Here is an 11,552-nt window from a genome sequence, read left to right as displayed (position 1 = left end):
CACCATACACACCATATACACATGCACACACACACACTCACCATTTATACACACACACACACATACACACTCACCATACACATACTCATCACACACACACATACGCACCATACATACATGTACACATATACAGTCACCACACACACACCACGGAAGCCAACAATACATATCATTGAAAACACCTGCTACCCTGAGCCCCCCGCTCCTTGATGCACAACCCATCCTAATCTCTCGGCGTCCAGCTGCCTGGACCCTTCCTGTCCAGTGCAGATGCTGGAGAGAGTGGACAGGCAGATGCTTTCTGCCCTGCTCCTGCCTGGAAATGTGTTGCCAGCCTCCCACTGGCCCCTCACCCGCCCACCCCCCGGCAGGCTGGCTCCACAAGGCTGACTGCAGCTGGCTCCTGGCTGACACCAGAGAGAAGAGGAAGTTCTCGAAGAGGCAGCTTTCGAGGCTGGAGGAGGCACAAACTTGCCAAATTCCCCAGTTAATCAGGCTTTCCAGCACTCCCTGTATGTCTGTGCGGTGTGCACCAGGGAATGCTGGCTAGCTGACTTTCCTGGCAGCGCTATCATGGTCCTCTGTGGAAGCAAGCCCTTTGCAAAAGGAAAAGAGAAACTGCAATACTGAGGAAAGAGAAGGCTATGGAGAGTCATTCTACTTCAGCAGGAAGACATGGCCCTCTCAAACACAGGAGGATGCCACCTTCCTGAGGAGTCAGTGGCTTCCCAGGATCCTTCCTGCTCCCAACTCTGTCATTTCTTTGTCAGGGGGCTGAACTGGCTGGGCACCTCAGCTGGGTGGCTCCTGGCTTTGTGCTGTCCTGTCTGGAAGCAGTGCTGGTGTTGATGGGGTCCTGGCAGGACAGTTCTCCCGATTTCGATTTCCTTTTATCTGAGGGAGAGTCTGAACCCCACGGGAAAGGGAGCTAGTCTTGTTGGGAGGGGGTAGAACGATTGTTTCCAAGGAACCACTGTGCTGCCAGTGGTAAGACAGAATAGTGGTAATGCTTATCCATTCTTGGCTACCCGTGTAGGTTGAGAAACCATTAAGAAACATTAAACGTCACCTCTAAGGAGAAAGCACATGCTGACAGATGCCAAGTGTAGCCACTGTGGGTTCTCTTGTATGAAAAAACCAGGTCCATCTCTCCTGCCCAAGTTCACAGGGCAACAGGGTACCACTTTTAAGGTAGTATCTCTGCCATCATGAACTAGTAAGAACTTTAAGGAGAAGCCTATAAGCATAGATGCTGGGCTCAGTTTTGGGGAGGCTGCCTGAAGATGTGGAAGTCAGCATGGGGCCCTCCAAGATTCTATGGGAGGAGAAAGCCAGGTGAGGCCCCTCTGGAAATCATGAGAAGGTTGGGTCCTAAGGATACAGAGCAGGACAGGGACAGTCTCAGCTTCCATAGCACCTCATCCCAGGCCAACCTGGGAGAAGCCTGGCATTCACAAATAACAAGGAGCTCCGGTCTGGCCCTGTGCAAGGATTAAACACGTTAGTGATTAACCAAGAGTCACCAGTGATGCATTTGCGTCACATTGAGGAAATAAAGAAAAGCACTTCCCCTGGAGCCATTTAACTGAGTGCAAGTCCAAATCAGAGTTCTTCACTTCATGATCCCTGCGTCTTCTGTCTCCATCTGTCTGTGTGTGAGTCTGATTCTGTGCCTGCCTTCAGGATGTCTTATAAGTCTGTCCTTATGTCTGTGTGTCTGTCACTAATAAAGGACTTTGCTGTGTATTTACTGAGCAGCATAAAAAGCATCATATATTGAGGGACTAAGACACTATTTTACAGAAATCTTTAACAGAGTTTTACAAGGGACCAAGTGACTGGCTCTGATCAGTTCCAACTGATTCCAACTGACCCAAACAACAAATAGTAGTACAAACATCTTTGTTTACTAACAAATATCTATAAATGGATATTCATTTTAGAAGGTTGATTTAGAAGGTATATGCTGTTTTCAGCAAATGATATGTGTCTAGTTCTAGGTAGAGGACATGGAAAAACACACAATTTAAGATTATGTAGCTGTCCTGTCACTAGTCTGATGGGTCAGGCCCTTGTTCAGCCAGTGTTCACCTGAGCTGCAGAGAAAAGCCCGAAAACACAACCAGCCCAAACTGTGTCAAGGCAGGGCACAGTCTCTCCTGGAAGCCTTCCTGCTCCTCTGCAGGCTGTCCCGATTCTCTGAGATTACACTTACCCAAAATGGATGGAATTAGCCAGACACTTGTTGTGTAGCAGCTTATTCCTCCTTTTAGGGTAAGACTCCATCTCAGCCTTAGCCTGTAGCCATGACTACTGAAGCAGCACAGCACAGTGGTTGCCAAGTCAGGGTGAAGTAATGCAGCTATGGACACACGGTAGGGAGGGTCAAGAGATCTTCCTCAGCTACACGTGGCTTTGGGAGATGGAGCAGACATGAGTTGAGAGAGTAACTGAGAGCAGGTCTTCATGACGAAGCTTCTGTGAGGATGCCATGGGGCTGGAGTTTGAGGTGCTGCTGCTGTCTAGAGGGTCGCCCACACTCCTGTGACTGACTCCTCACTTGTGTTCTATAAGCAAGACTGATGAATTCCTGGGTCTCACAAGTTAGACACTGGTGAAATTGTACTTTTGTCTGTAGCAGCTCTCCTGGATCGGCAGGCTGGCTCCTGGTCTGAGACTCGGACACTCTGACTACATTTTCTTCATTTGCATACAGTTTGCATATGCTAGACTGGAAACCTTCATTTTTATGTTCTGTGTCACAGTCGTGTACTGGGGTCTTGGCCTGAGTCTTTGCCCTACAAATCTAAGTTTCCTGCCTCTGCCCACATCCTTTCCCCAGTCCATTCTCTTTGTGCCCCTGCCTGACCTCAGGACTTAGAAGTGTTTTCAGTGTGTGACTTCAGGGTTGCTTTGAGGGAGAAATATGTTGGTCCACAGCCCCTCAGCCTCCTTCTTTATTGTTGTATATTCTTTTACTTGCTGTGGTTTGCAGTTAGCAAAAGTGAAAATAAACAAACAAATAAACAAAAACCCAAAAAACAAACAAAACCCAAACCCTTACTTTCCATTTCAGTCACATAAAGGCATCTGCATGGGATTGAGAAATGAGACAAACTTTAAAATAAATTTGTGTATGTATATATGTGTGTGTGTGTGTGTTTGTGTGTGCATGTCTGTGTGTCTATGTTGTGTAGGTTGAAGAACAAACTTGGGTGTCCCTCCTTAGGTGCCCTCTACTTCTTGAATAGGGTCTCTCACTGGCCTGCAACTTTTGCCCAGAGCCCTCCCAGCTAACTTTTGCCCTGCCCTCCGGGAGCTCTCTTGTCTCTGCCTCCCATCCCACTGTGGCTGAAATAGCAGGTGTGCCACTCTGCCTGGCTGTGTATGTAGGTTTCGGGTATTTGAACTCAGGTCCTCCTGCTTGCATAACTGACCCACCTCTCCCGTCCCACAAAACAGTGACTTGTTCTTTTCATTTTTTGTTAAATATGGACCATACCACTGAAAGTGAGAACCTAGAGACTTTAAGGCAGCCCTTTGTGCCTCAATTTTCCTTATTTTCCTTCCAGCACGGCAGTCAAGCACACATGTGCATAGAGACTTTAAAGATAAAACTTGATCTGGAAACCTGTAACAGTCTGCATGAGACCTGTAAGTGGCAGTCTGTCCACAAAGCCCAACATAGCCATCTAGTGACAGGCATGTGAAACCACACTTGCAAAGGTACCCAGAAATGAGGATGGCAAAATGGGGAGTGTGGCTTCCAAAACAAAACCAAAGGGCAAGTGTCTCCCTGGTGATTAGAAAGCAGCAACCTGGGTGTTTGTCCACTCACTGCTTCCTCTCCTCCTAATGAAGGTTTGCTTATATTTTGTGACATGCTCTCATGTATAGCTCAGTTAGCCTGGAACTCAAAATCCTCCTGTCCCAGCACCCCCCCCCTCCACTCCACCCCTCCACACCCTAATCCCCACCACAAACCACCCTGAGTACAGGAACATACCACTGTACCAGCTCAAATGGTGTCTAAATGCTTCAGAAAGTTTTTCCATTTCCTCTTCCTGTGGGTGCTGTTAATAAGAGTGTACAAGTCATGGAAGAGCCTATAGTGTGTGTCTCTCCTGTCACATATGGCATATGGATGTGTGTGCATGTGGGCAGCTTTTCTTGCCTGTCTGTGTGGCCAGGGCTCAATCTTTCTCTATTGCTCTCCACATTTCTTTTTGAGACAGAGTCTCTTACCAAACTTGGAGTTTGCCCTTCCAGCTAAACAGGCTGTCCAGGGAGCCCAGGAATCCACTGTCTCTATCCCCAACTTCCTCAGCCCTGGGATCAGAGATGGGTAATTGAAGTTATGTTATGTAAATATGTTTTTGTTTTAATCCCAAGTGGGAGAAAAATGGGGCTGCTTTTAGTTTGTCCATACCTGATAATTGCCTCATGCAGCTCAGAGAGGGGCATGGTCTTTGCCAGCTGGTAACAGCCTCTTGAGGCTGGGAGAGGAGCATGGTCTTTGGCAGCTACCTTAATGGAATCCTGAGGACTCAGAGAGGGAATAAATACTAGCACCTAGGGAGAGCAGGGTTAGGCTTTGAGGATGCTTCACAGAGATGGTAGGAGGAGGAAGGCTGCTTGTTCAGTCCGTTTCTGTGTTTGTCTGCTGTTACTGGTTTGCTGGGTATCCTGATGGCTGAGATTGGACTCGCCCCAAAGAACGTGACCCTAACTAGCCAGAATTAGCCAAAAAGAACTCTGCCCCCTCTCCCTACCAACCTTCTTTCTCTCTTACCTAGTTTTGGGGGAAGGTATTAGGAGAGATAAGGGGCAGAGAGGGGAGAAGGAGATGTAAGAAACCCCACTAAGATTGTCACAATCAAGACACCAACAGAAATGCTTGTTTTTCACATGGTGCTAGGATCTGAACTCAGTCCACATGTTTTCATAGGAAGTATTTCACCCACTGAGCCATCTCTGTTATTGTGCAGGTGATTCAACTGGCCTGCCTTCAGAGGCCTTCAAAGTCCTGGCAATGTCTTACGTCATCATCTGGTGCCACCAGCAGCAAGTGTGTGTGTGTGTGTGTGTGTAATATAAGGACCCACATGCCACTCCAGCTCTCTGGGTCTTTCTCTTGGTCTGTCTCTGTCTCTCAGTCTCTCTCTGTTCCAGCTTCTCTCCCCCCCCCATGGCCCACTCTCTGTCTCCATCCCTGCAACAGGACCCCTTCAACTTCCCACAAAAGTTAACTTCCCTCCTTATACTAGATTTGTTGTGTGGCATGTAATTCCTTACACTATTACGACAATCTCCCTAGCCCCTGAATAGCCATCTTTAAAAATTAAAGCACAGTCCTCAGATGTTTAGCTTACTGAATGTTTCAGCTGCTTCCAAAAGGGACCTCCTCTAGAGGCTGGCCCACTAGGGCATATCCTTACCACGCGAAGGTTGTGCACCAGGTCCTGAGCCAGCTCAGCATGCAGAATTCAGGAAGGCTTCAGAGGTGGCTGGGTGAGCTGAGAGCCACGCCAGGGTCTCCCCTCGCATTCCAGCATGTTCATTGAGCTTGGGCCTTCCCTCCACTTACTTCATCTTTGGTATTTCCCAGAGCCCCATATGTCCTGTGACCTGCAAGAACCTCAGAGCTGAGACCCAAGAGCCATGAGATTAAAAAAACAGTTCTGAACCCAACAAGCAGGAAGTGTTATTTATTCAGACTGAATCAGACATCTCACCCCCTTTCAGTGGTATACATCTTAGCAGGATGGACAAGTACAAAAATAATATTATTCTAGAAAACTCCAGGGTGGAGGGCCTGGTATGTATATTCTAATCGTATGTTGATTTGAAATTAGTTCAGTGTCCCAGAAATGGAGGAAGATTCCCAAAGAAAACATTAACCAGTTAGAAGCATCTTCAGAAATACAATTTACACTCAAGAACCATGTATGAAAATATGAATAAATGAGAGCTACACAAAATACATTTTACAAAGTACTACTTTCTGCCTTTTCCAGAATTCGGTAGAAGGAGGCTCGGATCACTTATTTATTTATTTATTTATTTATTTATTTATTTATTTATTTGCAAAGTCTTACCATGTAATTTGGGTGGCGTGAACCTCACTATCTACACCAGGCATCCTGGATACCTACCTGCCTCTGCCTCCTGTGTTGGGATTAAAGGCAAGTGCCACCATACCTGGAGCATGGCTTATAGTTCTCCCACCAGAACCCAAACCTTGCATGCCAGAGAAGCAGGGGATGTAGTGGCCCTTTCCATGCCCAGAGAGCATCTTAAACCTTAAGGATACTCAACTATGCAGTTGAATGGAGGCAAAAGGAAACACAGCCTTTTTACACTCTAAAACTTCAGTTTTCACTAGCATGTAAGAACCCCACATACTCTGTGAGTTTGAACTGAGTCCCTCTCTGGTGAGACTGTGTGATACTGCAGCAAAGGGGGAAAGGGTGGGGAAGCTATGTCTGTCTGTCTTCATCTCAGAAGGAAATTACTAAGTTCTCTCCTTACATGGCATTCTTCATTCAGCAGTACTCACCCTGGCAATGTGGGACTCTGTGAGTGTTTTCTTTCCCAGGTAGACAGGGCACAGATTCGAGGATGACAGTAGCAGGAAGGAAGCTCTGCCCACCCAAACTCTTCTTTCAGGATATGTCTCTGATGGAAGCCATCCCTGGAGGAATATGGTCATGGCTTTCAGAGTGGGTGGGCGGTCCAACAAGGCTGATTATCACGAGACTGCCCAGCTTCAGTTGTCAGGGTCCCTTTCTGAGTAGACAGTCCCCAAAAGGAATTTGGCCACGTCAGTGTGGCTGGAGTAACTCTCCCTTGCCCAGTGAATTGCCCAGCACACAGCTTTGACCCCTCCGCTTCAGGCCTGGCTCTGCTCCTACCTCAGGCACTCTGCTCTTACTAGAGTAGCCATCCTCTAAACAAAATAAACTGCCCTATGCTGACTGTCTGCTCGTGGCCGATGATCAGCTTGAGGGGTTGCCTTTGGAAATTCCTGACACATAGGGCGCTCTGAAAACTGGAGTGAAGTGGGTTGCCCACCCTGTCTGGGGGGGTGTACCTCTCTCCTGACTCCTTCAGCCCTTGTCCTCCTCTAAAAGTCTAGACTTTATCAGCTCCCAGGAATCTCTGACTTTGCTGATGAATTGACCAATCTGTGTTTGGCTCAGGGAACATGCAGGCTACTGCCCTCTCACATATTCTCTGTCAAGGTTGACTTCAATGTCTGGACATTCCTAAGACTGGGGGTGGGGTGGGGGATAAAGTTCTGTAAGGTAAAATCAACACAGTGGGGAAATTTGAAGTTAAAAGAAAGCTAATGCCCAGATAGAAGAACATTTTCCTGAAGTGTTAATCCTGTTTATTCTGTGAGCTTATTCTAATCACATTAGGACTCTCTTAAATGCCCCCTCCCAAAAAAAACCTCAGCTTTTCTCTCTAATTGATAAATTGCCACAAACTCAGTTCTGTAATTCTTAAAACTTACTGGAGAGGAACATAATCACATATGTGGGCTTTTTTTCTGGCAGTAAAATATACAGTTTTGTATTGTGTGCTATTCCGTTGTTTTGCCTTAGAAAATAGTGATGATTTTTTCCCCCTGTGGGTGTGCCAATAATCAATTCTAGTAACTTCATGCAAAAGAAAACATGCTGGGATGCCATCCAGCTATTTGGTTTCTACTAATAAAGATAAATGCTGTGAAACTCAATTATCCTTCCCTGCAAGACAGACTTCTGGGTAGCTGTCTATTCCCAGGGAGGAAGCTGGAATTCAAATCCCAACCAGACAAGAAAATGGTAAGAGCAGTTTAACAAATCCCCATTCTTAATTAAATCATCAAGTAGTCCCTCCCTACCTCTTAAATGAGAGGAGAGAATCTGCTTTAGAAAACCTCTTCCGCAAGCTGTGAAGTGCTTACTGTTGCTTTCTGGGAATTATTTTACTCTCAGTTTTCTGACCCAACTGTATCTCTAACACAAACCTCCTGGTTTCAGGACCAGTCAGATAAATTCTTCCCAGAATACCAGAAGTGGGATGTGCTGGAAAGAGCACACCCATGGCCGTGTGCAGCACGTTGGTCTCTAACTCCAGGCACTTGTTTCTGGCTCAAAAGAAAATGCAAGGTCCACACCAGGAGACTGGAGACAGATCGCCAGCAGCTCTCACTGTGGGGACACGGATCCTTTTTATTTCTTGCTATTGTTTAAAAACATATATCTTTAGTTACCTGAAGACAGAATTTAACTTCAGACTTTTGGGTTGGGTTGGTTTCTCAAGAGAGGGTTTCTTTGCATAGCACTGGCTGTCCTGGAACTCACTCTAGCTGGCCTAGAACTCACAGAGACCTGCCTGCAGGGGTAGCTCCTCCTGCGTATTGGGCCTAATGGTGTGCGGCACCACTACCCAGGTAACTCCAGGCTTCTAAACATCTCCTCAGGAAGAAAACATCAGCTTATTTCAAATAATTGTTTCAGTTGAAGTGAAGCCAGGTTTCTCCTCAGAGCTGGCAGGTTTATGACAAGCCAACATGAAGCCGCACCGTGCAGGTGGGAGGTGCTCCCATCTTCCAGTGTTTTCCTCATTCTATTCAAGGCAAAACTGAGACCCTCAAAAGGGTGCTACTTCAATTTCTGTTCAAAGCAAACCTTCCTGAAAGTTTGCCAAGTGAAGCCTCAATTTGCAGAACTCGGGAGGTGGGTGTCACCACAGTTTTGACTAAAAGGCAGCATGTGCCAGGAAAATGTCCCAAATACAACTGTCTATTTCGTTCTGCTTGCTAAGCTATGCTTTTGTAATGTAAGTGTTACCACCAAAATGTCACATGCAGTTGCATCTGCAAAGGTAGGGACATTTGATACAAAATCCGTGTGCCTGAACACCCTGCTTGTCTGTACCCTGTACTGTCACACAGGCACCCACTGACTCAGTGTGCCAGAAACCTTTTGCTCTTCAGAAGCCTAACCTAATACAAAGATTTGGATAGTGTGAGTGTGAGGACCGAGCCGTCCTGTTTCAGGGATTCGTAGTCCCCACAGCACAGGGAAGGGTGGCAGAGTATCCGAAGAACTTGGTTCACTTCCATCAAACCTGCCTAGAGACAGGAATCAACAGAAAAATCAACAGGTGAACAGCATCACACTTCTAGAGATTTCTAAGCCTTAATGCATTTTGGGATTATTTGTTCTCAACCAGAACAGGCTGGACACGTTGGTGAGCATGTGAGAGCACAATGCTGTTCCTGCTTCTGTTTGTTTTTCCTTCTGCAACAGCTCAAGTCCTCTCACACCAGAATCTCCCAGAAGGTTCCTCTGGCTGCTGGGGAGGCTTCCCGTTCACTGCAACATGCCTGATGGCTCCTGCATGTCCTTGGCACGGCCATGCATTTCTCAATGTGGAGGTGACCAAGTGTGCAGACCAGATGGCTGAGACGTCTGAAGTCTGTTGTCAACACCACAAACACTCCTGATGGGGTGGGGGCTCCCTGGCACTCTAGGTGGAGTGTTTTATATCCAACCCATCCCTGTAGCAGCACAAAATGAACACTGAACTTGGCACAGAAATGTGTGCATTTGTGTGTGTGTGTGTGTGTGTGTGTGTGTGTGTGTGAAAAATGGCTTTGCATGTCAATTATGTCCCATCATAAACAAATGTTCACATGGAGTTACAGGCTTCTACCTCACTTTGGCAAAGGCCTCAAATGGCAGTAGATATACTGCTGGTCCCCCATTGCTAAGGCTTTCCTTCCTGTCCCCATAAGGGAGAACCACAGAGGTCATCTGCACGCCAAGTGCCTTCAGGTTTCTTTGCATTGGTACACTTGAGCCCCAGGCGTCTTATGAAGGAAAATGCATGGCTTCAAAGGACTCAGAAAAATGGAAATGATGCCAAGTCACGAGTCTTTCTTCCCTGACAGCTGGTCAGAAGCATGGGCAGCTGGCCATGTCTCCATTCCCAGATCAGTAATTACCAACTTAGTTCCAGAGAAGATTTGGAGAAAAGAAACAATTACGGCAGCAGAGAGAGAGAGAGACTGAGTTTGTTTTCCTCATTAAAACATGATTAATTAACTTGAAATCTGAGTAAGCGTATGTGAAGAAGACCAGCGTGGTGACAAAATGTCGTATGACTGCAGCTCAGCACCTGTCTGCCTCCCCTGACAGCTAGGGCACTAGTGGAATCAGGTGCCTGCACCGACACATCCTGGCCAAGTGACACATGAAGCACCTCGGCCTGTGAGCAGAGTCCGCATGTCATTAGCACTCCATTCCACTCTACCTTCCCCTGTCAGGGGGTTGTGTGAGGTGTGATCAGAGTGTAGCTTGTCATGTCTGGGGGGCCCTGAGACCTACTCAAGGTCCTGCAATGCAGTCAGGTGTAGAAGGCTGGTGACTCTCATCAGGCCCAAGGCTACTTCTCCTCCTCAGATATTAAAAGCCTTTTCATCTGTTCTAGACTAGGCAGTAGCCTAGCACCAAATACCATTAATACGGTCAATACCAAAAGTTTCCTTTAGGCAAGAGAGCTCTAGCAACTGAACTGATTTTCCTGAGGTTGAAGAGAAGACAGTCACTAACCATGACTTGCCCTCTTCTGTTGTTTGTTTGGGCTGATTTTTGGTTTTGGTGGTACACTGGGCAGTTTGGTATAACCAGTCCCATATCCTGAAGCCCAATGCACTGTTTTGGTTCACAACAAGGTGCTTTTATTATTGTTTCCCTCCGAAGTAGAAAAGATCTGAAAACCTGGAAATCAAGAGTAATGGAGTTACAGTGAGTCTGGAAGGCATTCAGATCACAGCTGAGACTCCAGACCGATGGACAGAGAAGCCAACCAGAGATGTGCTCCTGGGAAGAGCTGGGTTCAAGGCAGCTGGAGTTCAGACGAGGCTCTTCATTTCCAGCGATGTCTGACCAGTGAGGACTCATCATTAACAACCTCAGGGTCACGGGGGCCACGTCGGCAGTGCAGCGGGAGCAGCAGCAGGAGGATAAGAACCAGGAGGATGGCTCCGCACACACTCATCAGGGCATAGGACACCATCCACAAGATGGGCTCATTCAGAGCGTGTGCTGGAACACAATTGCTGGCTATGTCTTCCGTGGAGAAGGGCCCAGAGATCTCAGACACTGTGGTACCAGCAATCTCTGAGGAAACAGAAGGGGAAAGGTCACAGCTGTGCCCCACTGGCAGTGGGCACAGAGCTCACGGCTGGTGACAGTTGGGCCCCAATGGCTCAGATACTGAGTGCACTTAGGAACAACAGGTCAGGAGCAGCAGCGTGTCCTCATGGTTCAGGCCAATCAGTACATTCTACTGAACCTGCAGGATGGAGGGCTGTGCAGAAGCAAACCCTGCTGGTGCTCTCTAGGAATGCTAACACCCTGTGGGTGACAGCACACTGCCTGGAGGCACCACCTGGGCTGTGATGTTCCTCAGGACTGAAGATGAAGGAGGAGTGGAAAGAGGGGCAGTGTGCCATTCAGAAAGCTCAGCGGAAGCTGCCTGGGAAGGGTGGG

At 47.4% G+C, this 11,552-nt stretch overlaps 1 protein-coding gene across 1 annotated transcript in view; it reads right to left on the bottom strand.

The window, feature by feature from the left end:
• Positions 1–5,693: 5,693 nt before the first annotated feature.
• The window catches only part of Bace2 (beta-secretase 2), a 90,267-nt gene continuing 84,408 nt past the window's right edge, over positions 5,694–11,552 (bottom strand). Inside the window, exon 9 of the mRNA XM_055614939.1 lies at positions 5,694–11,180. Within this exon, the coding sequence (XP_055470914.1) occupies positions 10,927–11,180 (254 nt within the window). The 3' untranslated portion in view covers positions 5,694–10,926. The remainder of the gene's footprint in view (positions 11,181–11,552) is intronic.

This window comes from Psammomys obesus, unplaced genomic scaffold, assembly GCF_907164565.1.
Source record: "Psammomys obesus unplaced genomic scaffold, mPsaObe1.curated_primary_1811, whole genome shotgun sequence".
Lineage (NCBI taxonomy): Eukaryota > Metazoa > Chordata > Mammalia > Rodentia > Muridae > Psammomys > Psammomys obesus.
This window is presented reverse-complemented; position numbering and strand designations above follow the sequence as displayed.